This window comes from Peromyscus eremicus, chromosome 16_21 (genome assembly GCF_949786415.1).
Source record: "Peromyscus eremicus chromosome 16_21, PerEre_H2_v1, whole genome shotgun sequence".
Classification (NCBI taxonomy): Eukaryota; Metazoa; Chordata; class Mammalia; order Rodentia; family Cricetidae; genus Peromyscus; species Peromyscus eremicus.
The window spans coordinates 8,422,834-8,450,470 of NC_081432.1; the positions used below are offsets into that span (position 1 = coordinate 8,422,834).

At 43.7% G+C, this 27,637-nt stretch overlaps 1 protein-coding gene across 2 annotated transcripts in view; it reads right to left on the reverse strand.

The window, feature by feature from the left end:
* Nucleotides 1-4,636: 4,636 nt before the first annotated feature.
* Hsf2bp (heat shock transcription factor 2 binding protein) overlaps nucleotides 4,637-27,637 on the reverse strand; it is a 79,598-nt gene continuing 56,597 nt past the window's right edge. For both annotated transcript variants that reach the window (XM_059281540.1, XM_059281539.1), the window contains exon 9: nucleotides 4,637-5,399. In XM_059281540.1, the coding sequence (XP_059137523.1) occupies nucleotides 5,191-5,399 (209 nt within the window). In that variant the 3' untranslated portion in view covers nucleotides 4,637-5,190. The remainder of the gene's footprint in view (nucleotides 5,400-27,637) is intronic.

Sequence of the window (27,637 nt, forward strand, 5' to 3'; positions counted from 1 at the left end):
AGGAAGAGAAAATGTCCTGAGCACAGTGCATAAAGCAGTGGGGATATAATATATTGTATAAGAGGAGCCCACACACTTGGCTGCTCAGGAGCATGTGGCCTTTACTTGTGACACTTGCTCCTTGGAGAACCTGTCATATAGCTGGGATTCACCTCGGAAAGAAGAGCCACCTATGCCCAGGCTGGCTCAAACCTTCCTACTCTTGCTGCAACCTTTTGGTCCCGGCTCTCTGGGAACCAAGGAGGAAGAGGCCTTTATCCTGGGGAGGTGTTTGTGGACATCACAGCTCACTGCTGGTCTTGACATCATGGTCTCTGATCATGCATAAGGGTAGAAAAGGGCAGCATGATCAAAGACAGATACTGTGCCCATCTGACGCTCAACATAATCCTCTTTTTATATTTAAATGTAAATCCAAGGTTGTCCCTGCCCCTACCTTCCCACACCCATCTATCATAGAACATGCATCACAAAGCCTCCCACAGCTGCACTCAAGCTCACCCTACCACTGGGGGCCCTGGATGAGTTCTGGCTTTCTGCCTCTTCCTGCGGCCAGGAATGTCCTTCATGGACACTCACAGAAATATTCTGCATAAGATGGAGCTATAAAAATGCCTTCAATTAAAAACCACATTAGACCATGTGAGTGGGCGTCACTCTTCCAACTGCCAGTCACCATGCCAGGTGTGTTCTAGGAACTTTAGACTCACCTTTGTGGAGAACAAGAGGCAAGTCAGGGAGCCCCTCTGGGCATAATCCTTAGAACAAGGGATACTCATGAGGGCAAATTAAAAAAAACAGAAAGCAAAATATACATCAATCTAAGTTCTGAAAATCTCATTTGTGATGACATGTTAAAATGACAATTATAAAGTTGAACAAAAAGCACTTGGAAAACTGGATATCCACATATCCAGACCATTGCCTTACAATCTATGTAAAAATGCATGAGCTGGAAGTGGTGGCAGGTTCCTCAGAAGAGGTTGGGGCAGAAGAACTGCTTAAGTCCTTGAGCTCCAAGCAACACTGGGCCATACAGTGAGACGCTCATCTAAAAGAAAAACCAAAAAACAAAAACAACAAAAAACCACAAAAAACAAAGTGGATGAAAGCGCTAACGCAAAGAGAGATAAGCATAACGTCAGAAGAAAACAAAGGAAGGCTGGCTGCCTTCATGAGTGCAGACTTGGCGATTTCTTAGCTATGACAAAGCAAAACAAGGAAATAAAGTTAAGCTGGATGTGATCAAAACCAACAACTCCTCTATGTCAGCAGACACCATCAACAGTGGAGTGACAATAAACAAGCACTTGCAATCCTGAGTCTGCAGGATCCTGAACACGTGAAAACTTCCGCAGTTCTGAAATAAAAGGCAACAGCCCAACTCAAAAAACAAAAACCACATCTCAAGGACCTCAGCAGACCTCTCCACGGCAGCCATGCTAACGGCCACTAGAGGCAGCACCAGTGTTTCATCAGGGATGAAAACAAATGTGGTTACAGTGAGACCTGCTTCACAGCTACTATCATCAATGGTCTATCAGGAAGACAGAAAAGGGAAAGTGTTGACAAGGAGGGGGTAGATGAGGACTCCCTGCCTTGCTGCTGGCGTGAAGAGAGATTGTGTGCAGCTGCTCTGTGGGCAACAGTTTGGCAATCAACAAAAAGTTAAACATGGACTGGGAAGATGGCCCAGTGGATAAAAAGTTGCCATAAAAATGTGAGGACCAGAACCCGGATCCTTAGAACCCATTAAAATGCCAGGTGGGTGTGGCAGCTACCTGTAATTCTTATTACAAAGTCAGGGGATCCCTAGGGCAAGCTGGCTAGCTAGACTAGCTGGAATCCGCAAACTCCTCAATATATGTGGTGGAGGCTGGGGGAACATCTGACATCAACTTTAGGCCTCTAAACTCACACATACACAGGCATGTGCAACCACGTACACAGTTAAACATAGTGTTACCACATAGTCCAGCAATTCAATAAACTCAAAGAATCAAGAGCAGAGACTCAAGCAGACCTTTGTGTACCCATGTTCTTGGAAGATTTATTCACTAGTAGCTAAAAGGTGGAATGATCCCAAGTGTTCAACAACAAATGGAGAAAAAACTGTGGCCATATAAACATGGCTGTCCAGCCACGAAAACAGTGAGGTTCTGACACACTAAACACACACGAACCCTGACAATATGCAGAGGAAATAGCCAGACCAAGTGGGACAAATGTCTCAGTGAAATCCAGTCACACCAGAAGAGGAATACCAAGGGCTGGGAGAGAGAGGCTTGGGGAGTAGGGAGTTGTTCACAGTTTTTTTCTACCTGAGATGAGGACAAACTCGTAGAGAGTGGTGATGGATATAGTGCTGAATTCTACACTTAATAAGTGAGATTTTGTTAAATTTATTTTGTAGCTTTAAAAACATTTTTAAAAATCACAAAGACAGTTTTTATTGTATAGCACACTCTCATTTCTTATCTTAAATCTCTACATAAATCTAAATGTGAACATGTTTGGAGCAGAGATAGCTGAGTCTCAAAGATGGTGCAGTTGCAACATTTGAGGGGCTGTACCAATTGTTTCCTGCCTGCTCCCCCAACCCCAGCTTGACCTGGGAGAGTATCTAAGGGCCTCTCAGTGAATCCCCACCATCTTCAGAGCTCACACTGTCCTGGTAGGATCCTGAGTCTGACACTACATCCTTTGCTATCCTAGGACCATTACTCAGGATCATCCATGGGTCAAATAAGTCCTTCTGGGACACTCGAAGCAGCTACGCTATGGGAAGATATAAAGCAAATGCCAGCGCCATGACTTCTTAGGAAACCAGAAGTCTTCAAAGACACTGGCCAGCCCTTTCCGTTCAGTGTGATGTCACAGCAGCACACAACGGCGGGTCTGGAAGAACAGGTGCAGCAGGCAGTCTACAGCCTTTTTCACATTGCTCCTTGGTCACGGACTGACTTGCAGCCTTGATGTGGTTTTCTTCTGGCCACAGACCTGTTATTCTATGCTCTAACTTCTGGTACAGGGGCTGCACATCTCTGTGACTAGAACTCTTGCATACTAGGCCTATCTCAGTCATATCACATGAAGAGGAGAAACAGGTCTCCAAAGCCCCAGAGGCGTCACATGGCTTTGTGCATTATCCAAGATCTGCTTTCAGACCTGACAGAGCAGATTCCAAAGCTGGTGCTAATAACAGAGCCAGAGAGGCTCAGTGGGGAGGAGCTGGTACCGCCTGGCTCTTATTCTGCCAGGTTTCCTACCTTCTCCTATAAGCTGGTGATGCCAAGAAAGAAGAGCTCCTCAACTCTACAAATACAAGAAGGCTTCTTTAAAACAGTTAAATTAAAAGCACATGTATGTATCACTTTACAGATTTATCTCTGACTTTTAAACACACAAGGGTTCAGTCCCTGGAAGGCATATGCGTCAATGTATATTTTTTTAGTTGAGTGGGTTTTCTTCAAGTTACCAGATACAGAAAAATTAAGGAAGCCATGGTTTTCCTGCTGGCCTTGCAGTGAAGGGCAGGGACACTGGCCTGGGCCCTTTGGTACTCCCTGTAGTACTCACCAAGGAAACCTGTGCATAGCAATTCTAGGAGAATCTGCCTGGAAACACTTGCCTAGAATGTAGCTCAGAACAGAAGGAATAATCAAATCCTTACCCTCATGACCCTCTAATAACCACCAAACCACATGGTATTCATAGGCTAGCAGTTTCTTCTATCTACATACAGCTAGGCCTTTCTTAGTAGAGAAATCTCAGCAATCCTGAAGGATGCACATGTCAATCACAACAGCTCCGCCCCCTGATAGGACAGCAAGCAGAAAGAAGGGAATGCCATTCTGAATTGTGTACGCATTCATCCTTACTAGGGACCTGACCTACAGAGCCACCAAGCACAGATGGCCCCTCATCTGCCTCCATGAATCTTAAGCTGCTTTACACCTCCCTGGCTCTGCTGAGTTAGTGCTCCACAACAGGCTGCCTTGTGAGATTCAAGTAGCCATGCCTTTCTCTGAGTTCTTCATTCAACATAAAGTACACATCCTCTTAAAAGACAATGAAGTCACTCTACAACACCACACACAGAGAAACAGCTCAACGTGTGTGCTGAGGCTGCCACTGCATGGGGACACCAAGATTCACTTCTTCCCTTACAGGACGACCAAGCTCAATGTCCTGCAGTAACTTGCCCTGCCTTGAAGGAAGCAACCCAGAGAAAGAATGATGTGTGCTGACTTGAATGAGATTCTCTCACACACTTCACTCTCTGTGACAGGTGTAGCATGTTTTCTTTTGTCCTCTGCCAGTGTCTCAGAACATAAACTAGAGTGATGGCTGTATAGTCACAGACGCGCGCGCACACACACACACACACACGCACACACACACACACACACACACACACACACACACACACACACAGGAGTGCAGAGACAGATGGGTGGCTTCATGGAATTTACTCTTATATTTCTTATCTTGAGGCCATTTCCCATACTTGCTTTAAGTTCAAAAAGGGCCAGAACAAAGTAAGGAAAGTGTGTTTTGCTACATAAATGACATTGTTAATGTACAAAGGACACCAACTTCCAAACTCCCAAGATTATATTTCACAATGTGATAGTTAATATTGACTCAACTTTATTCAGAAATAAAAGAAGCACCAAAACAGAGATCAAATGTCCAACGTCATGTGAAATACTAGGTTCATCTAAAGGTTACAAAAGCAAGCCTGTGTAGTGGGGGCTATAGTTACTGGAGAAAGAGGTCGGCTATTACAGAAATGCTTCTGGGAAACTGATCACATAGTAGATAGTGATCTAAATTCCCATCTTTAGAGTGGCCCTATTGGTGTGGGCAGCCTCTAGGGCAGCAAGAAGCTCCTCTGAGAAAACTCTGGAAGAGTTTCCAGGTGTTAAGAGGGGACTGTCCTGGAGAATGAAAGCTTTTTTGGTCATTGCTCTGGCAAGATTAACCATAACCAACTACCTAACAAGCGTGGCCTCCCAGGACAGAAATGCAGGATGCTTACCCATCATGTCCATCTCTACTCAGCCAAGACCTGCAATCTCTAACACATGACATACAGTGACATCTAGTTGTGAACACAAAAGGTAAAGGTCCTGGGAAGGGGAAGGGCCACTGGCATTTTCACCAAGCCCTGGCAGTCAAGCACACCTAAACACTGCAGTCCAGGGCACGGAGGTCTTCCAGGAGTTCCTGGGCGGCATTCTGCAGGTGGGAGTTGCGGCTCTTGGACATGGCCAGGATGCGTTGCAGAGGTAAGGAGCTCCGGAGCTCCAGGGCTGCCTTGGAGAAGACCTCTGGTTCTAGAACCACAGACTGGATGAGCCGCAAGGCATGAAGGCATACTTCTGCATCTGGATCTGGGGAGAGGAGACGATCCTGGTTAAAACCAAAGCCTCTCGAGGGAGCCACTCCTGAAGGGGTCTTTCTGAATGATAGGTCTGACAGCTGAGAAAGCTGTGGCTAGTCCAGAAACAGAAAGCTTAGCTTGCTATTTTCATGACTGAACACAATTACCACCTTTTATAAACAGCCATCTTCAAATGTCATGATTATATAATTTAAAACACTAAACTAAAGCATAGAGAGATGGCTCAGCAGTTAAGAGCACTTGCTTTTTACAGATGACCCAGGTTCAATTCCCAGAACCCACATGGTGGTTCACAACTATCCACAACTCCAGTTCCAAGGGATCCAATACCTTCCTCTGACCTCCACGGGTACCAGGCACATACGTACATACAGACAAAACACTCATACATATAAAATAAAATAAATCTTAAAACCCACTAAACTAGAAATCTCAGAGCTTCTAAGGGGTTTGATGTATCCCCCAAGGTTCCCATGTGAAAGATACGGTTGTTATAGCCTGGGGTGCTCTTGGGAGGTGGTGAAAACTTTAGGGAATAGCACTTAATGGGAAGAAGTTAGGTCACAGGGACATGCTCTTGAGGATGATACTGGGACCCTAGTCCCTTTGTGTCTCTTTGCTTCTTAACTGCTATGTGGTAAATAGACATATCCTGCTGTCACAGCCTAAAGCAACAAGGCCAACTGACCAGAGACTGAAGCATCTCAAACCAGGAGCCCAAATAAAACTTTCTTCCTTTTAAGACAATAATCACATCATGCAGAGCTGACTGACATGGGCTTGTTTTAGGAGGTACTATTGCTCATGCTCACTCCAACTGTGGCAAATCTCTCAGCAACAACAGAGTCCACTCAGGGCCTTTGACATGGACAATATCACAGTGTCTTTGTTCATATTCTATTGCTGTGAAGAAACACCATGACCAAGGCAGTTTATAAAAGAAAGCATTTAATTGGGACTTGCTTACAGTTTCAGAGGGTTATTCCAGGATCATCAGGGCAGGAAGCCTGGCAAGCAGACAGGCATAGTGCGGTGGCAATAGCTGAGAGCTCACATCTTATTCACAAGATGGAGCCAGAGCCTGGCATGGGCTTTAGAAACCTCAAAAAACCACCAATGAGAGGCTTCCTCCAACAAGGTCACACCTCCTAATCCTTCCCAGCCCACCATCTGGGAATCAAATGTATGAGCTTGTGGGGGCCATTCTCATTCAAACCACCATACACAGGCTATAAGATCCACAATGTATTCCATTACTTTCTATCTGAATGCCCCACAGGAGTTACAGAACTTGGGAGCCCTGCTTATGTTACAACAACCACTGAAAAAGACCAAAATAATAGCTTAAATCAAAGCTATAAGCTTTAACCAGGATAAACTCTGACCAGTTCTCCCTAATGGATAGCCTGTGGGACGAGGACTTTATCAGGAGCCATGCTTACAACCAGCACCTCTTTCTTATCAGTACACGTTCTCAAAGGGAACTTTCAAGAAGTCAGTGGGACTGAGTACTACTCCCTCGGCCTGGACCAGAGACATCTCTTATAGAACAAAAAGGGGAACTGTAGTTAGGGGACGAATAAAATAAAACCTGTTCTTCATTGAGGGAGGAACAGGGAGCCATCCTAAGCCCAGACCACTGGAATCTTCCTGTTCTAGAGGAGAGGTAAGGGCTGTGAAGATACAGGATAGGGAGGCTGCCAAGGAAAAGGTCAATATTATAGGGAAAGCCCCACACTCACACACAGTAGACAGCAGCACACTGAAACAATGGAGAACTCCCTACCATGCTTCGCCAGAGCTGCACAAATACCTGGTAACTACATGTAGGCCAAGGAAAGAATGAGGACCCCAAGGCAGGGAAGGTCAACAGCTAAAGGTGGAGACTAGCAATTCAGCCCTCCCTGCTGTGGGAGGACTCTTCTGTATGCTGTGCATGTATGTTGCTCTCACTGGTTGATAATAAAAGCTGACTTGGCCTATAGCCAGGCAGAATACGGCTGGGCAGGAAAGCCAGAGATAAAGGGAGAAGAGCAGAGTCAAGAGAGTCATCAGTCAGATGCAGAAGAAGCAAGATGAGAAGAAATACTGAGAAAAGGTACCAAACCACGTGGCTAAACATAGATAAGAATTATGGGTTAAGTGTAAGAGCTAGTGGTAATAAGCCTGAGCTACTAGCCAAGCATTTATAATTAGTACAAGCCTCTGTGTGGTAACAGGGAAGTGGCTGCTGGGCATTGGGAGTTGCTGGCGGGACAGAAACGTATGCCTACACCTCCCTCAAGGCTGAAGAAAGGACAAGAAGAATCTGACTCCAGCTAGCAAGATACATAGCAAACATGACAACAAATCCAAAGGCCCACCCCCAATTCCCCCCCACAGCAGAACAGGAGGCATGGCATCCCCAGGTGTAAATGTTAGGCCTCTGCCTTGCTCTCATACTCCTTCAAAGGGAGTACCCAGGCTCCAAAGCCAAGGGCACTCCGTAGCCTGCTGTGTAGTGTGATGGTTTCAATATTCTTAAAGACTTCTTTTTAATTATGTGTATGGGTGTATTTCTGCATGTGGGTATGTGCATTTGAGCACAGGTGCCCATGGAAACTAGGAGAGGGTATTCCCTTAAAGCTGGAGCAACAAGATGCCAGCAGACTGGTAATGCCACGGCCACATGGCAACATATGGGTTAAGAGTTAGCTAATAAGAAGTCTGACCCATAGGCCATACCGTTTGTAAATAATATAGCCTTCGTGTGTTTCTTGGGACCAAGCAGCTGTGGGACACTGGTGGGAGAGATGTGTCCTGACCACAGGGGCAGGGTAGGACCAGAGAAACTTCCAGCTACATTTGGTGCTCACTGTTGGGCACTGATCCACATAGACCTAAGAAAGCTTAGGTCTGAACGCACAGAAAAGGAGCCACACTGGGCTTCCTAGTCTCACAGTCTCATGCCAGCAGCAGTGCAGAGACTTGTTTCCTGACAGCTGCCTATGAGATGGGGCTGGCCACCAGCTGCCACCAGCCTTCACAAGCTAAGCAGCGTGGTGGATTCCCATGACGGTACAGAGAGGTGCCATGCAGCACACTGCATGGTGGATTTAGATTTTGCTAGTACAGACAAAAAAAAAAAGGTTTCTGGGCCACCGCTGCTGGATGGAGGCATAGACCCACTGCTTCCCATACTCAGTGGTGAGCATGGATCCCAGAGCTGGCGGTAAATGTACCTCTGCCATGTTGGGAAGCTGGGGGGAGTGGAGTCAACAGCCAAAGTCAGTTTAACAGTTTAAAATCTCTCCTGGTCAGAGAAGGATTATAGATTCATAATAAGACAGATTCAGAGGGAATAAAACTCTGAACAGTTTACATTATATGTAAAAAAGTACATAGGCTTGACAGAGAGGAAAGAAAGGATATAGTCATAAAAATAAAATAATAGAATATATAAAATTATATATTATATATAATATCTTAAAAAATAGAATATATAAAAATATAATAAGCCACATAAAGATGGAAATTACACAGAGAGGGATTTTTAACTGGAGCGAGACATTTGATTATAAAAGCTGCTGAGTTAAACCAATATGTATATTTTAAAGGTTTCTTGACTTCAAAATTTGTCTCTAAGGATACACTGCTTTGGAAAAGAGGTTATGCTTTTGTTTTCACAGAAGATGAGAACCTGTGGATTGCTTCCAGGCTAATATGGTTTGATCAACTAAGACCTCCTGAAAGGTCTCCGATGACAGCCATGACCCAGATGATCCAGCATCCAAAACAGCTTCAAAGCAACTGGCTGAGATGATCCAGCCTCACAGACTCCTACAGCCAAGATTTAAGTATAATTCTTAATTTTCTCAGGATCTCCATAAGACTGCCAGCGCCCCCAACCAGCAGGAAGTAGTATGAGAAGCTATGCCCAAATTCCCAAAATATTGTTCATAAATTTTTTTTAAAAAAAGGGGGTTGATTATAAATGCAATCTCTTTCTAAAAGAAGAAAGGGGGATATGATATAGAAATATAAAATATAGATATGATAGGATAAAAGGGTAAATTATTGAATCTACTTTTAAAAAGCAACAACTCATTTGAAATATTTTATATTGCTATAGATTTTTAGTTTATTGATACAAATTTAAAGTTAATTTTGTTATACTGTATATATATTTCTACTCTTGTTTAAGGTACTATTTTTATGCAATTCATTTAAAATTGTAAAATATAATTTAAGAAACAGATTAACAGTCATCTATGAAATCAAATTTATAGTCATGTTAGTTACATTTTTTAGGTATACAAAGGTATATTTCAATTAGCTAGGTAATCTTCAAATACTTCAAAGATCTACAGAATATGGTATTTTAAATATTTTAATAACTTAGATTTTTCTGTACATTGAGACATGTCTGCTCCTGGCAGTACCAATTACTTAAAAGAGGATGATGGGCATTGAAGAAACTCATTACAGAGTTTGCTTTCTTTGTGGCAAAAGTTAGCTACTGGGCAAAAAAGTGCCCTTGCCTTGACTGCTTGACAGGATGTTGTATAAACTGGACATAAAGGACCCATAGGAAAATGACCACTGAATTTTGCCAAAACAAGGTGAGATGGTCCTTCAGGTTTCTGCTTTGCAGAGGCGACTGCCAGACATTATGCAGGACACAGGGAGAAGCAACTTAGAGACTCTAGATCTATAGGCTGAAGATGGATACCCCAACATTGCAGAGGAACTTTGGATGACTATTCAGGTAGCCAAGCTGTCTCTGTCATTTCTAGAATTATAGAAGTTGCTTATAATGCATTTCCTGTTTACTCAGGTAATATTATATACTTCTGGGGTCTTTGATGTAGTTGAAGACTAGATAGTTATAATTTTCCTTAGTTATGATAAAAGATGAATTAGATATAAAACTTTAGACTCACAAAAATAGGATAGATGATAGAATATTTAATTTTGCCAAATACGAATTGACTAGCTATTGTAACTGTACAATATCTCGCTTGATAACTGTTTATTATATGTAATTTTACTATGTTAAAGTTAAAACATTCCTTTTTTATTACACAGAAAAGGGCAAGTGCTGTTTTTCTGTATGCTGTGAATATGTGTTGCTCTGATTGGTTGATAAATAAAGCTGTTTGGCCAATGGTGAGGCAGAATAAGGTTAGGTGGTACATTCCAACTGGAGAGAGAGAAGAAAGAAGAGTAGAGCAGACGCCAGCCCACAGCCCAAGGAGCAACAAATTCCAGCAGACCAGTAACACCACAGCCACGTGGCAACATATAGACTAATAGAAATGGGTTGAGTTAAGAACTAGCTAACAAGAAGCCTGACCCATAGGCCATACAGTTTGTAAATAATATAGCCTCTGTATGTTTACGTGGGACCAAGTGGCTGTGGGCCACTGGTGGGAGAGATTCGTCCCAACTGTGGGGGGTGGGGGTGGGAGAATTATAGATCAATATCCCTCATGAACATTGATACAAAAATACTCAATAAAATACTTGAAAACTGAATCCAAGAACACATAAAAAAGATCATCCACCATGATCAAGTAGGCTTCATTCCAGAGATGCAAGGATGGTTCAACATATGAAAATTTGTCACTGTAATCCACCATATAAACAAACTGAAAGAAAAAAACCCCACATATCTCATTAGATGCTGAAAAAGTCTTTGACAAAATGCAACACCATTTCATGATCAAAGTCTTGAAAAGATCAGGGATACAAGGGACATACCTAAACATAATAGAGGCAATATACAGCAAGCCAATAGCCAACATCAAATTAAATGGGAACTCAAAGTAATTCCACTAAAATCAGGAACAAGACAAGGCTGTCTATTCTCTCCATATCTATTCAATATAGTACTTGAAGTTTTAGCTAGAGCAATAAGACAACTAAAGGAGATCAAGGGGTTATAAATTGGGAAAAAGTCAAAGTATCACTATTTGCAGATGATATGACAGTATACATTAGCAATCCCAAAAATTCTACCAGGGAACTCCTACAACTGATAAACACCCTTAGTTAAGTGGCTGGACACAAGACTAACTAAAAAAAAAAAAAATCAGTAGCCTTCCTATATACAAACGATAAATGGGCTGAGAAAGAAATCAGGGAAACAATACCCTTCACAATAGCCTCAAATAACAAAGTATCTTGGTGCAACTCTAACCAAGCAAGTGAAAGACCTATCTGACAAGAATTTCAAGTCTTTGAAGAAAGAAATTAGAGAAGATATCAGAAAATGGAAAGATCTCCCATGCTCATGGATCGGTAGGATTAACACAGTAAAAATGGCCATCTTACCAAAAGCAATCTACAGATTCAATGCAATCCCCATCAAAATCCCAACACAACACTTTATAGACCTTGAAAGAACAATACTTAACTTCATATGAAAAAACAAAAACCCCAGGATAGTTAAATCAATCAATCCTGTACAATAAAAGAACTTCTGGAAGTATCATCATCCCTGATTTCAAGCTCTACTACAGAGCTATAGTAATAAAAAGCGCTTGGTATTGGCATAAAAACAGACACATTGATCAATGGAATCGAACTGAAGACCCAGACATAAATCCACACACCTATGGACACCTGATTTTTGACAAAGAAGCCAAAATTATACAATGGAAAAAAAAAAGCATCTTCAACAAATGGTGCTGGTCTAACTGGATGTTAGCATGTCAAAGAATGCAAATAGATCCATATCTATCACCCTGCATAAAACTCAAGACCAAGTGGATCAAAGACCTCGACATAAATCCAGATACATAAATCCAGATACATGAAACCTGATAGAAGAGAAAGTGAGAAATAGCCTTGAACATATTGGCACAGGAGACAACTTCCTGAACTGAGCATCAATACACACAGGCACGAAGATCAACAATTAATAAATGGTACTTCATGAAACTAAAAAGCTTCTGTAAGGCAAAGGACACCATGTATAGGACAAAACGGCAGCCTACAGAATGGGAAAAAAATCTTCACCAAACCCCCAACTGACGAAGGGCTAAATTCCAAAAACAACTCAAGAAACTAGTCATCAAAAAAAAAAAAAAATCAAATAATCCAATTAAAAAATGGCGTACAGATCTAAACAGAGAATTCTCAGCAGAGGAATCTCAACGACTTAAAGAAATGTTCAACATCTTTGGCCATTAGGGAAATGCAAATCAAAATGACTCTGAGATTCCATCTTACACCTGTCAGAATGGCTAAGATTAAAAACACAAGTGACAGCTCATGCTGTCGAGGATGTAGAGCAAGGGGAACACTCCTCCATTGCTGGTTAGAGTGCAAACTTGTACAGCCACTTTGGAAGTCAATATGGTGGTTTTTCAGAAAACTGGGAATCAATCCACTCTTGGGCATATACCCAAAGGATGATCTATCATACCACAAAGACATTTGTTCAACTATGTTCATAGCAGCTTTATTTGTAATAGTCAGGAACTGGAAACAACCTAGATGTCCCTCAACTAAAGAATGGATAAAGAAAATGTTGTACAATTACACAATGGAGCATTACTCAGCTGTTAAAAAAATGATATTATTGCCCACACCTTTAATCCCAGCACTTAGGGAGGCAGAGGCAGCAGGATCTCTGTGAATTCAAGGCCAGCTTGGGCTACAAAGAAAGTTCCAAGACAGCCAGGGCTGGAGAAACCCTGTCTCAAAAAACAAAAAATAAAAAAAACTAGACATTATGAAATTTGCAAGCAATTGGATGGAACTAGAAAAAAATCATTCTGAGGTAACCCAGACCCTTTGAGACAAACATGGTATGTACTCAAGTCTAAGTGGATATTAGCTATAAAATAATAAAGGATAACCATCTCCAATCTGCAGATTCAGAGAAGTCAAGTAACAAGGAGGGCTACAGGGGGGACACTTGGATCTCCTCGGGGAAGGGGAAATAGATTTTGAAGGTAGACTTGCGGAGGGTGGGAATGAGAACAGGAGGGATTAGGTGGGGGGGGGGGGGATGGAGGGGAAGAGTACTGGAAGAGACAACTGGAAAGGGGGGCTATTTCAGGGTGAAGTAGAAACCTAGCGCAATGGACACTCCCAGGAATCTGCAAGGATGACCCCAACTAAGACTCCTAGCAATAGGTCTTAATGTAGCTTGAACCGGCCATCTCCTGTAATCAGGCAAGATTTCCGGTGGAGGGATTGGGACACCAACCCAGCCACATAACCTTTGACCTACAATTTGTCCTGCCTACCAGATGTGCTGGGGTAAAGTAGGGACACAGAAATCATGGGAGTGGCCAACCAATGACTGGTCCAGCCTGAAACCCATTCCATGAGAGGGAGTCCATCCCTAACACTGCTTGGGGCACCAGGACCCAAAGAGAGCATAGCCTAGAGACCTAGGATAGAACCAAACACGACTGGTCAAAAAAAAGAAAAAAAGAAAGAAAGAAAGAAAGAAAGAAAGAAAGAAAGAAAGAAAGAAAGAAAGAAAGAAAGAAAGAAAGAAAGAAAGAAAGAAAAGTCAATGTAATGAAGTCTAATGATATTCCACCATACTCATAGATTGGTGCCTAGCCCAATAGTCATCAGAGAGGCTTCATCCAGCAACTGATAGAGATGCAGACCCACAGCAAAACATTAAGAGGAACTCAGGGAATTCTGCAGAAGAGGGGGAGGAAGGGTTGTAGGAGCCAGAGGGGTCAAGGACACCACAAAAAAACCCACAAAATCAACTAATCTGTGGCACTTAAGAGATCACAGAGATTGAATCAACAGCCAGGGAGCCTGCATGGGATTGACCTAGGCCCTATACATACATGACAGTTGTGTAGCTTCGTCTTCTTGAGGGACTCCTAATAGCGGAAGCAGGAGCTGCTTCTAACTCTGTTACCTGCTTTTAGGACCCTTTCTTCCTCCTGGGTAGCTTTGTCCAGCCTTAATACAAGGGGAAGTACCTAGTCTTACTGTAACTTGGTATGCCATATTTGGTTAATATCCATGGAAGGCCTGCCCTTCTCTGAATAGAAATGGAAGAGGTGTGGATGTGGGTGGGCAGAAGGGAGATGCAGGGAAGGGACTGGGAGGAGAGGAGGGAGGGGAAACTGAGGTCTGGATGTTAAAATAATAATAATAATAATAATAATAATAATAATAATAATAATAATAAATCATTTAAAATTTTAAAATAATAAAAAGAACACACAAAAATAATGATAATAATAAAGAAAATTATGCAAAATGAAAAAAATTATTAGCCAAAATAAGAAACTAGAAGACAAGGAAATAATATAAGACTCAGGTCTAAACAATAGCATCCATAATAATGCAAAAGATGAATGTTAATCTGACTCAAGCTATGACTGTTCTGGGATGGTGGAATGATGGAAGACTCTCTTCTGTTGTTACCAGAAGTCAACAAGCAATGCTGAGAATAAGTTTCTTTCCCAGGAAGGCTGTCACAGGGAAGCCTGAGAAGCCTAGCCCCAGTACCAAGTAAGAAGCAAGCAGCAGTGTCCACAGGGCATAGGAGAGGGACCAGCAGGGCTCTAATATGGAAATAATAAATGAATTTGCACAAAGCTTTTAAATAAAATATGAATTAATTTAATGAGAATCCTATTTCTATGCATATATTCTGTCTATTGGATTTCATATTCCAAATCACATGCAAATTAACTTAATTGAGAATATGCCATGAATGTGTAATAAAAATTCTTCACAATCACCAAAAAAATCATTTCCGTCCATACATTAGTAATAGTTTACAATTCTTTTTCAACCATCCAATGTGTTTAACAATTAAAACTTATCCTAAAGGAATCCAGCAGGCCTTGCCCCTCATCTGAGACAAGGCCATGTGTTTCAACTGAAACCATACTTGTTCCCACCAGGACTCCAGACAATGGCCAAGCTCTCAGGGAACACATGTACAGTCATCCTCCTCTGGGATCACTGGCCACTTTCATGACACCATGGATATCTAAGAACATAGTCTGATCCAGCAGAAGCCTGAGCCTTGTGTTTCCAGACTTTAGAGAACAGGGGGAAAAGGTAAAGAGTCATCCTCCAGAGCCCCAATTCATGTCCAGATCCTGCCTGCCATTTGCTTCCTTCCAAAAGACTCCAGGGATTGGCTGCTGCTGCCACATTCCTGCCCTGCCTCACACTGCTCCTTTACCTTCCAATCACACTGCCATCTCTTCATTCCGAGGTGGCACCTTAAGGTCACCACTGCTCTCCACATTGCTACTGCTCAGTTCTTAGTCAGTGCTGACACTGCTAACCTCCACTCCCAAATCTCCTGGAAGATGACCCAGAAGACTGTTCCACGGCTTCTGCAGCATGTCTTCCTCACTGGTCTTATTCCGTGCACTTGCCTTTCCCCGTGTCCTTCTCTCCCCTTTTCTCCTTAGGTGACCTCACTCACGGCAAGTCTTCAAATCCCACATGCTTACCAGTGATACTCAATTTTGTTTCTCTAACCTTCCGCTCTCTGAATTCTGAACTTCCTATTTATAAACCTGCTGGAAAGCTCACCTTGGGCACCTGATACCACGTCTGCTTGCACAACATCAAATTCCAACTCACAGTTCCCCATGCTCCTCCCCAGACACCCACAGACAGAGATGTGGGTACTGACTCTCTCACCCATCAGAAGTGTTGCCTGCTCTTCCTCCCAGCACACCCTAAAGCCCACAATGACCACACCCCAGATGGAGCTCCCTGGCCCACTGAGCTGCAAAGAAAGGCCTTCTCAGTTAACACTTCCACTCCTGCATCTTCCTGTGGCCAGAATGATACTTTCTAAATGGAACTCAAGCACAGCCTTATGGATGGCAGAAGCTTTGACCAACGAGCTCTACTGTTTCCCCACAGTTCCCCTCATGTTGTGTGGTGTCCTTTCAAACACCAGGAGCACTGGCTTGCCTTTGCTTTCCCCAATAAGCCTCTGTCCTTTCACCCAGTACACCCTTCCCCTATTTCAAATGCCCTTCTTCCAAGTTCAGCTGAGCAGTTTCATCAGTGACATGCACAGCACCTGAAACTATCCCTCTATCCTCACAACAAAATCAATGACCTTTTAGTCCATCAGAAGGCTGAAGTCCAACTTAGCCATCACCGTGAAATCTGGAGTCAATGAGATCTACTGCCCTGGAAAACAAACAGCTGGGGCCCTGGGCCCTCCTGGGGGTCTTAGGACTGGGTTTGCACAGGGATCTGGCAGCTGTGACAGGGAAAGGAAGGACTCCTATCATGCAGCATGCCCTGAGTACTCTACATAGCAAAGCTGGGTTCTCAGGAAAAGATTCCAGGGCCTGGCCATACCTGAGGAAAGGGCATCCCCGACTCACCTAGAGGAGAAATTGGTGACAGTCACAGCCCATAGACACATGCCACTAAGGCTGAGATTTTTGTCTTTTGACAGAACATTTCCGCTCCTCCCCCACACTGTACTTCACACCAATAGCAACTTCAAGGTACAGTAACATGGGTGTCTACAGCTGAGAGAACTGACAGACACAGCTCCCATCTCAGGTACAAGTCCCAGGAAACCCAAAAGGCAACAGGAGAAGAAACAAGAGCCCAACATTAGGCTCAGCTAAATCCTAGCTAGATGAACAGAAAATCTCAATGTAAAGGCCTATTTCTCAGTTCCTGTTGCCCAATAAAACATGCCCCACACAAAAGATGTCAGAATCAAAACAGAGTCCTCTGTTGAACTGTCAATCTCAAACCAAATTAATCAATGAAGCTTGGATGGTATGAAGGAGGAGGTCTCATGATGGTGTGCCTAATGGCAAGAGCCATTCACAACAGACTGGTGAGACCAGTTTTGCACTGAGGTCACTGTAGCCTTGCCCAGAAAGTAATTCTTCAAGAACAGCCTGCCAGCAGTATGCCGAACATTGGATTGTCGTCACTGTATTGATCCTTGTAGCCATGGAGTATTGTTTCACAAGATCTTAGTAATCTTCACTTCACTTTTGAAAACTTCCCCTTGTTTCAGCTCTTTAATATGCCATAGTTTACTAGAACACACCTGTTCCCACTGCAATCCTCTGCTAGTCTCAAATAAATGTCATTATTCAGGAGCATTGCTCTGTTACTTATTAACCACTTTTTAACTAAAACTTTACATGGCATATAAGAAGAAAAAGAAGGGGCTGGAGAGATGGCTCAGCCATTGAGAGCACTTAATGCTCTTGCAGAGGGCCTGGGTTCGGTTCCCAGCAACCACATGGCAGCTCACAACCACATGCAGTTCAAGAGAATCAGACGCCCTCTTTTCTGCATGCAGGATGTGCATAGATATACATACAGGCAAAACCCCATAAAACAAATAATAACAAAGTAAAACAATTCTTTAAAAAGAAGAGGAGGTGTGAGGAGAGACTGAGCATCAGATACAGATGCAGACACAACACAGGGAATTTACATAGCTGACTAATTTGCTCAGGGCAGCTCTGGCTGCCACAGTAACACCACACATAAGAGTGTAAACAAAAGAAAGTTGTTCATCACAGTCCTGGAGGCTGAAGTCAGAGAGGCAGGTGCCAGCAGCTGGCTCCTCCTTAGGCCTCTCCTTAGTGTGCAGCCGGCATCTTTTCCCTGCATCCTCATACAGCCGTCTGTCTGTGTCTGTTCTTTTACAGGAACAGCAGTCAGACTGGACAGAGGACTACCACAGTGAACTAATTAACCTAATTAACTCTGAAAGACCCTGTCTCCAAGTACAGTGACCTTCTCCAATCAGGGCTTCAGCTTATAAACTTTGTAGGACGAAATTCAGACCATGGCAGACTATAATAGAAAAAGTTGAGAGCCAGGTATGGTGGCACACACCTTTAATCCCAGCACTTGGGTGGCAGAGACAGGCAGATCTCTGTGAGTTTGAGGCCAGTCTGGTTTACAGAGTGAGTTCCAGGGCAGGCAGGACTGTTACACCAGAGAAACCATGTCCCGAGAAACAAAACACAACAAAACAAAAGTTGAAAATAGATGGATTTAAACAAAGATGGAAACTCCAAGAATGGATCAAATATCACATCACCTCCTTACTTGCTCACCAACCAATCTGTCCTCATTCCCTAAAACTTATATGACTTTTTCTCATCTCTGTGATAAAATATCTAATGGAAACAAACTGAAGAAAGATTCCTTTTGACATGTGGTGTTGGAAAGTCTAGCTCATGGTTGCATGGCTTGGTGTGCTTGGGCAGAGCATCATGCTGATGGGAGCATGTAGTAGAGGGCTTTTTAAGCTCATGGTGTAGGGAGTAGAAAGAGGGGAAGAGGCCAAGGACAAAACACTCCCAAGGAACCTTGTGACCTACTTCGGCCAGCTAGGGCTCTCCACCAAAATTCCCAGACCCTCTTAAAACAGCACCAGCAGCCAGGGACCATGGGGGGGGGGGGCAGAGAGGCAACGTTCATATTTGGTGCACACCACTTCTACAAAGGATCTTCTCTCTTTTCCCACCAGACTGAAAGCTTCATGAGAGCAGGGCTTCAACTGTCCTGCCAGTGCTTAGAGTATCCACTGCTCGTGCAATAGTCAGAAAAGGCTCATTTACCCTGTAAGGAAAGAGACTCTTACAGTGGATAAGGCTACTGTAACAGAAATATAAAGAAGTTACAGGATGAACAAAATAACTAGGTACTGGGTCCAAAGCAGGCCCCCAAATGGCAGTGCTGCTGACAATGTCCTGAATGACAGTCTGGGCTCAGCTCAGGCTGGACTCTGACCAGGTAAACAGAGGATTGTTATCAGGTAAACAAAAGCCTAACCTCAGCATTCCTCAGAAACCTTGTAAAGTGGGTTTCTGTTTGTCAGGAGAAGCCATCACTTCCCTTATCCTCCCCTTCCAGCTAACTGCCTCCAGCAGGGGCATCTAGTTCCTGATTAACTCAAACAAGCCTGCAACAATGCCCAAGTGCCCAAGCTAGTTCCCAGGCTGTTCTGGCCCACACCACACCTCCCTTTACTCTAACTCCCAGGCTGTTCTGGTTTACACGCCTCCCCCACACTGCTACCTGTTTCCTTAAAACTGTCAAGGCTCCTCCCACTTTTTTGCTGTTCTCCCCTGACCTTGAGATGGCCCTGGCAGTTTGATTCCCCAATAAGTCTTTCTTTCTACCTATGGAATGGTCTAGCTGTTGGTTTTACTGCACCCTTGCTTACACTTGGCATGCTAAAGAGAGCTTGTGTTGACACCACAAAAGATAAAACATACTACTTAAGTAATGCGACAAATGCAGCCAATGGCGAGCCAACAGGAATAACCTCATGATAGCACTGTAAGAGCTCAGTCACTGTGACAATATTTGAGGGGAGACAGATTATGGAGGGAAAATATCATAAACCATGTAGATAGGGAGTAATACAGAACTCAGTCCCAATCACGAAAACCTGGAGCTTAGAGACAGGTGAGGCATGTGAATGACAGGTGGAGATCCTTTGTCACTGAAGATGAAGATAGGATTATTTCACAAGGGTCTAAACAGGCCTTCCCCTGTCTCCCAGAACTCCTCTGAGTCTAAACACCAGGCAGAAGTTAATGGTGTTAGAGTGTAGGTCATCTATGGATGGCTTTTAGAAGTAAGGCCTTGGGGAAGTGATTCAATCATTAGGATGGAGTCCAGAGATGGAACCCTGGGAGCTTCATTAGAAGAGATAGACACACATAGACCCGAGTGTCTCCACCACAACATGATTTAGCTCAGGGGTCCCTCACTAGAACCTGTACAGAGCTATTAGGACACTGAACCTCAAACCCATGAACCAGAATAAGCATTTTTTTCGTTACAAATCAGCCTGCCTCGGATATTTAAGTGTAGTGACAGACCAATACAATGGTTTTAAAGCAGCCACCATAAAAGTTCCTCAGTGAATGAAGGTGTAAAGTTTTAAAAATAATCAGCAAATAAACAGAAGGTATACAGAGTAACAAAAGGAGAAGTTGGAACTGAAAATACAATTACTGAAACAAAGGTATGGGTAGAGAGAGAATAAAAGGGACAGATCAAGAAAATCAGGAGGCCAGGGAGATAGATGGCTCAGTGGGTAAAGGAGCTAGCCTGACAATCCAAGTTTGATCCCCAGAACCCACATAAAAAGCTGGATGTGGGGGTTGAGATTTAGCTCACTGGTAGAGCGCTTGCCTAGCAAACTCAAGGCCCTGGGTTTGGTTCTCAGCTCCGGGGGGGGGGGGGGGTTGGATGTGATAGTTCACACCTTCAGGGTGGGACATGGGTGCCTGTGTGCACACACACACACAGAAAAACAAATGAAAAAGATCAGTGAGGGGGGCGGGGGTGGGGAGAAACAGGAAAATGGAAAGGAGCCAATGTGAGTTAGCAGGGAACTGGTGAGATAAAATGTTCATCTCACTGAATACAAGAGAAGTGACCCCCCCCATGTAGTGACACTGGGCTTCTCAGAGGAAGTGATGCCACACTTCCCACAAATTGAACAAAAGAGAACTGTCAGTTCTAGACAACTGTTTCCAGGGGAACAGTCTTAATATGAAGGGGAGCTCTAGTCATGCTCAGGTAAAGGAAAATTGGGTTCCTCGCCTGAAGGCCCACTCTAAAAGAATGACTAGATCACACAAAAACTTGTGTAGGCAGCATAGTTCACCGCAAATGACCCAAGTGCCCATCAAACATTGGACGGATAAATGCTGGACATCCATACTGTTGACATTATGTAGCCATAAAAAGGAATAAAGCACTGACCCATACGTATTATAACATGAATAAACTTTGAAAATGCCAATGGAAGAACATCAGGGGAAAACCCATCTGATGTGGGTTAACAAAGCAGGCAGTAAATTCCACCAGCGCTAACTTCCTGGTTCCTGTAACTATCCCGCCACTGTGTAACTCACTAACACTCATGGGACAGCTAATCTTGGTTGTCAGTTTGGTTACATTTGGAATCAACTAAAACTCAAATTTCAAGGGCATGCCTGTGAGGGATTTTCTCAGATCAGAACGGTTTGAAGTAGGAAGACCCAGCCTAAATCTGGGCCACACCTTTTATTGGCAGCCCACATAAACGGACATGGAAGAATGAAGCTTTTGTCTACTTGCCCCCATTCTTAATGGCAAATTCATCTACCCTGTTGTTGAAGCTGGTATTAAATCCAACTTCTTGCTGTGATGGTGGCACACACCTTTAATCCCAGCAATTAGAAGCAGAGACAGGCAGATCTCTGAGTTCCAGGCCAGTCTGGTCTACAGATGAGTTCCAGGACATCCAGGGCTACACAAAGAAACCCTGTCTCAAACAAACAAACAAACAAACAAACAAACAATCCAAACTTCTTTAGGAGCCCAGTGAAGACTGAAAGCGAGCAGCTGTCCAGATATTCTCCCAGACTCCAGCACCAGATTGGGATTGCAGAGACATCCAGTCTCTTGGACTGAACAACTTCCAGATTCTTGGCCTTTCTCTCCATCATAAGGCAGCCATTGTTGGGACTATGCAGACCACAGTTTCTAAGCCAGTTTAGTCTCTCTCTCTCTCTCTCTCTCTCTCTCTCTCACACACACACACACACACACACACACACACACACACACATACACACACACACACACACACACATACACACACACACACACACACACACACTCATTCTATCAGCTCTGCCCCTCTAGCAAGCCCTGACTAATAAAACTAGACTTGCATGTTTTCTAGAACTCTAAGCAATGAAACAGGAATAGAGTGGTGGGTAGGAGGAGGAATCTTGGACAAGAGAAAGAGAAGCTGTGCTGTAATGAGGAGGGAAAGGCTGGCAAAACTTTACTGGGGCTGGTGAGAGTCGCTGCCCATGGACAGGGATTAGTGGTGTGTACAGTGTGGACTTCAGCAGCTAAATACAGTTTTCTTGTGTGGTTTCACTGAAGCAAGATTAGAGCTTACAGATGATGACCAAGTTCAGACACTCACTTCCATCATCATCAAGTTCCCTCATCCCCTTTCTTTCAGTCAGTCAACCTGTAAGCAACTGAAATTCTTATCCGCTTTGTGGGTGAGTTTTCATCTGCTCTTAAAAACTGTGTAAATGGTTTCTATAGTTATGAACAAAATTGCTGAGAAAATAATTTAAAGAGAAGAACCACTGAGTTTGCTCATGGATTCAAAGGTTTCAGTCCATTATCCTTGGCTCTGTTGATTCTGGGCTTCTGGTGAGGCAGAGCATCATGATGTCAGGAGCACGTGGCAACAGTTACTCACTTCACAGTAGATAGAAAGCAGGTGATGAAAAATACCACCCTGCAAAACACACTTTCAATGTTCCACTTCCTCCAGCTAGGCCCTACCTACTGAAGCTTCTAGAATCCCCAAAAGAGTGCTACTGACTAGGGATGGTTCTTTTAACATCTAAGGTCTTCATAAAGGCATTTCACATGTTATAATTCTGCCCTTGGGACCCAAAAGGCTCATGTCCATCACAACACAAAATATCTTCAGTCCATCTCTAAGAACCACCATGTTCTTAACAGTTCTAATACTATTCAGAAGGCTCAGTTCAACATCTCCTGAGACCCAAGATGCAATAGCACCAAGTGAACAGCCTATTCCAGATGAGGAGGAAGAATGCATAGAAAGGAGGGACTGACCAAAGACTGAAATCAGGAAGGCAAATGGTAAGTCCTGTAGCTTCTATGTCTATCATCTAGAGCAAATGATGATGGAATGTGGACCCCAAAAATCTTGAGGAGCCATACCCCTATGGCCTTGCCATTTCCAACCTACACGGTCTCTCCTGAGGGCGGGGTCACCTCATTACCTGCAGCTTTCTTTCCCTGGCTTCTCTAACTTCTTAAGCTCTCCATTTCATGTTTATACTCCCATCCTCTCGTGAGCTTCTTGTGAGGATTCCAACTGTGCTACATATTGCCTGGACTCCCAGGTTTTCCTTTGAAATCTGGTGGATACCTCCATGAGCCCATAACTCTTGCATTCTGCATGCCTGCAAAGTCAGCATCAGGTGGATAACAACAAGGTCTGCCACTGGTTCAAGTAGTAACCACGCCCCCTTTGAACCACAGTTGCAGCAGCTTGTGAGAGCCCGCCACCGGATGGCTGAAGGGAAACACTTTTCTAAGTGATGGTACTCCAGAAGGCTGTCTCAGAGGCACTGTCTTCTGGAGGGAAAATCTCAAGTGAATTCACTTTTTCATGCCCTTGAGCCTGCCACAGCATCAAGTCATCTTTCCTATCGTCCCTGTGAAAAGGAACTTTTTAAAGGGCAATAATCTCTTTTAACACCCTTACTCACCTTGGACCCAACTTTAAATTTGCTTCTCTGACCAAACGCTTTCAGATCTTTCTGCTCTCTCTTTTACCCCTAATTCTCATTGCAATTTGCTTAAGAGCAGCCAGTGAAGCTCTTGATACAACCTAGCCACTTTGAAACTTCATTAGTCTGTCACCCGTAAAATTAGCTTACCCTAAGTCTTAGGGCATGGACAAAGCATAGACAAGTTCCATACCACAGTGAACATGAATGGCCTCTGATCCAATCCCCAACACAGTCTTCATTCCTGTTGGAAGCCTCAGAGCACAAGGCTCTACAGCTTAGCATTCCTGTGGACATGCTGGTCCTCTGAGTTCTGTTTACAGCATTCTAGTGTCTCTCTAGCCTCATCCCTCCTGCACACCAGCTCCAAAGGCTAAGAAGCACAGGTAAGGTTTATCATAGCAAAAGTTCCACCCCAGCACCAGCTTTCATTTTTCTGTAGCTGTGATTAAAATGCTTGAAAGAACAACTTAAAGGATGGACTTCTGCTCACAATTCCAGTCCATAGTTCATAGTTGATTCTGTGCCTGTGGTAAGGCAGTGTGAGCATATGGTTCCTATTTTCCTGGATATGGGAGGAGGGGGTTGCGGGGTACAGAACAAGATATAGCCCCTAGGAACTCAGCCCTAGAAATACTTTCTCCATTTATGTCCCACCTCCTAAAGTTTCCAGAACCTCTCAAAGTAGTGCAACCAGCTGGGAACCAAGCCTTTAATACACGAGCCTTAGGGGGAAATACTTTATGTCCCTATGGTAACACCCAAAGAACACAAAACGAAACAAGCTGCTTTACTACAAAAGCTCAAACAATCAAAGTATAAAGTAACTTCTGCTTGTGTGTTTTTCCTCTGGTTCCTCAACGTGTATCATCCCTGACTCCATCCTCTGTATCGGAGGGGCTATTTTCTCTACATGGTCCTTTCAAGAGTCTCCTGACATGGGACAGGCTCCCTGTTGGTATTTCCAGTGTCTAAATCATGTGGGGGTGTGAGGGCAGAGCACAGGGCCGAGAACATGAGTCAGCAATCTGGGGCAAGTATGACAGGAGGGCGCTGACAACCGTGGTGTGATTTCAGCACCTTACACCAAAGTGCCCACACAAGGACACTGGTGCCTCTGATGAGAACGGTGCTGTCTTGGTCACTACTGTCACCAAGAGCAGCAGCAGCACCTGGAAGGCCACTCAGTTAGAAGACAAAGGGTTTTATCTTGCCCTGGCACATTCCCACCTGGTGCAGAAGCTCATCTGCCGTGTCCTTACTTCTGTGCTGCTCTGCCCCAGCACACAAAGCCAAGGAAAATAAATCCTCTTCCATCTTTCTCAGAAGGCCCTCCCATGCCAATGGGAGTGTGCTACCCTAGAGAGAAGCAACACAGAGGACTACTCCCAGGGCTGAGGACATAGCTCAGTGGTTAAGAGCTCTTGATGCTCTTGCAGAAGGCCTGAGTTCAGTCCCCAGCACCGTGTCAGGCAGCTCGAAACTGCCTGAAACTTCAGCTCTGAAAGGGAGCCACTTTGTTAAAGGAAAACCCATGTTCGCAAACCAAACCAAACCAATTATCTTAGTAATCATTAATAAAACAAATTACAGCAAATGCTAGAGGATGTGGGGAAAAAGGAATCCTTATTCATTTGGTGGGAGTGTAAACTGATATAGCCATTTTAGAAATCAGTGTGAAAGTTCCTAAAAACAAAGGGAGGGGGGATTTCTATATAACCTGGCTATATCACTTCTGGCATATATCCACAGGACTCTATATCCTTCTACAGGAATGCTTACTTTCACATGTTTATTGCTGTTCTATTCAAAATAGTAGAGAAATGGAATCAGCTACATGTCTAACAACTGCCGAATAGATAATGAAAATATGGTACACATGAGGCCAGCAAGATGGCTCAGTGAGTAAAGGCATTCCCCTTGAAGCACTCCCCTTGAAGCCTGAAGACCTGGGTTTGATCCCTGTGACCTACATATTAAAGGAGAGAAACAACTCACATAACTTGTCCTCTGGCCTCCTCATATGCACCATGTCCATGTGTACACATGTAAACATGTGCATTAATAAATAAATGCAATAAAAACGTCTAAAGAAAAATAAAGATTAAAATGTGGTATGTATGTATATATATATATATATATATATATATATATATATATATATATATACACAATGGAATTTTATTTATCCAAAAAGAAAAATGAAATTTGCAGGAAAATGATTGTGGGAAACAATTTGTATTCAAGCCATAACAAAAACCTTGCCCTATCTCAGCTGAGAGCTGATGAGAGAAGAAACTATATTGAGGATGCAAGGAGGCCCCAGGCTCTGTCTCCAGTCTTCTCCTAGCCCCTCTGCCATGTGATCTTCTGCCTAGCTATAAGTCCTTTCTGTATAACAGTGATTCCCAAGGTTACATCTTCTGGAGCACCAGTACCTTCCCGCCTTTCAGTCCATACACCCAGCTGTGGGAACAGCTAGCAGATGTCTTGGACTTAAATGAAGCAATCTAAACTCCTGGTTCTTTCCTGCTCCTTATAACAGCATTACCATTACCGCTGGCCCAAGCATGCGGACTGAAAACCCAAGTACCATTCAACTGAACTCCCTTCGTTCTTCTGGACCACTCCCCAAGCTCTAGGCCACACTGGCCCTCTCGCCTTACAAGTCCCTGTGACTCCTCTTAGTTCCCTCGCAGGAGTCAGAACCAGCTCTAGCCAAGGCCTCCTCTATTCAGAGTATTGCCTGAGTCTTCACAGGCAAGTTGGTCTATCAGTCCCTCTGGGCATCCCCTCCTGACACTACTCTCTGTAGCTACACTGGCCTACAGTCACTCCTAAAATGCCCACTGCTGCTCAGGTCCTCTCTAATGTCTACCCATCATCCTATTCCTCGGCTCATAGCTCTCTGCATGGTTTGTTCCACTCAAGCACCAAGATGAGCAGCTTCATGTCATTCTCTAGTCCACTTCCATTTTTTCTTGTCACTGTATGATAAACATTTTCTGTTTGTCTACTGTCAAACCTCCCTACCTGGATATGAATTCCTGAGGGAAAAGCTCAGTTTTGCTCACTTAGAATACTACAGTAATAGTTGGGGCTGGCCCCTCTGAGTGCCACCCTGCCAAGAGCCACCCACAGCAAGACTCACCACAGTGCTAGTAAAGCAATGGAGACTCTCTACCACTGTATTCTGTGGGAGACCAAGGAAACATGACTCAGAATGCTAGCTCTCTCACCAAGCCAGCAACTTTCAAGGTAGCAGCACAGGTATCAACCAATGACAGATCAGCCACACAACAGTGAAATTCCCCAAGAAATATAAAACAAGGGAATATGGAAAAGGTTCCCAGTGAGTTGTTTCAAGAAGGATTGTGACAGTCTGGGAAGATAACAAAGCAAATAACTTAAGACACTTAGGAGACATGCTGGTAAAACCATACCACCAGCTACTTTATATTTTTAATGTTTTCTTTCCCAAATTCCAAACAACACTATTCTTCACACGTTAGAGTAAATTAAAACCATTTTATGATGGAATGTAGCCTCCCGACTTACTCCACCAGCAGTGCTGTCTGCCTCTAAATCACACTCTAGCAACAGATTCCTCATTTCCTTCCCACAAGTCCCTACTTTTCAAGTGATACTGCAGTTAGCAGATCACATGGAAGGCAGTGGAAGAGGGGCTGCTTAGCCAACTAGGCAGCGAGACAAGGCTGCTCTTCCAAATACACTGGCGTGGCAGGTGGCTCCACTCTGATGCACGTGCAGAGCCTGAGTCCCACTCCAACACATGCAAGGCACATTAAAGTGGGCAGAAATGCCATGGGAACAGAGCTCTCAGGATGGTATGCCATCTATTAAAGTGGCAGCAGCATGTAATTTTCACATTTCACAATAGATGTAGGTTTCACTAATGAAT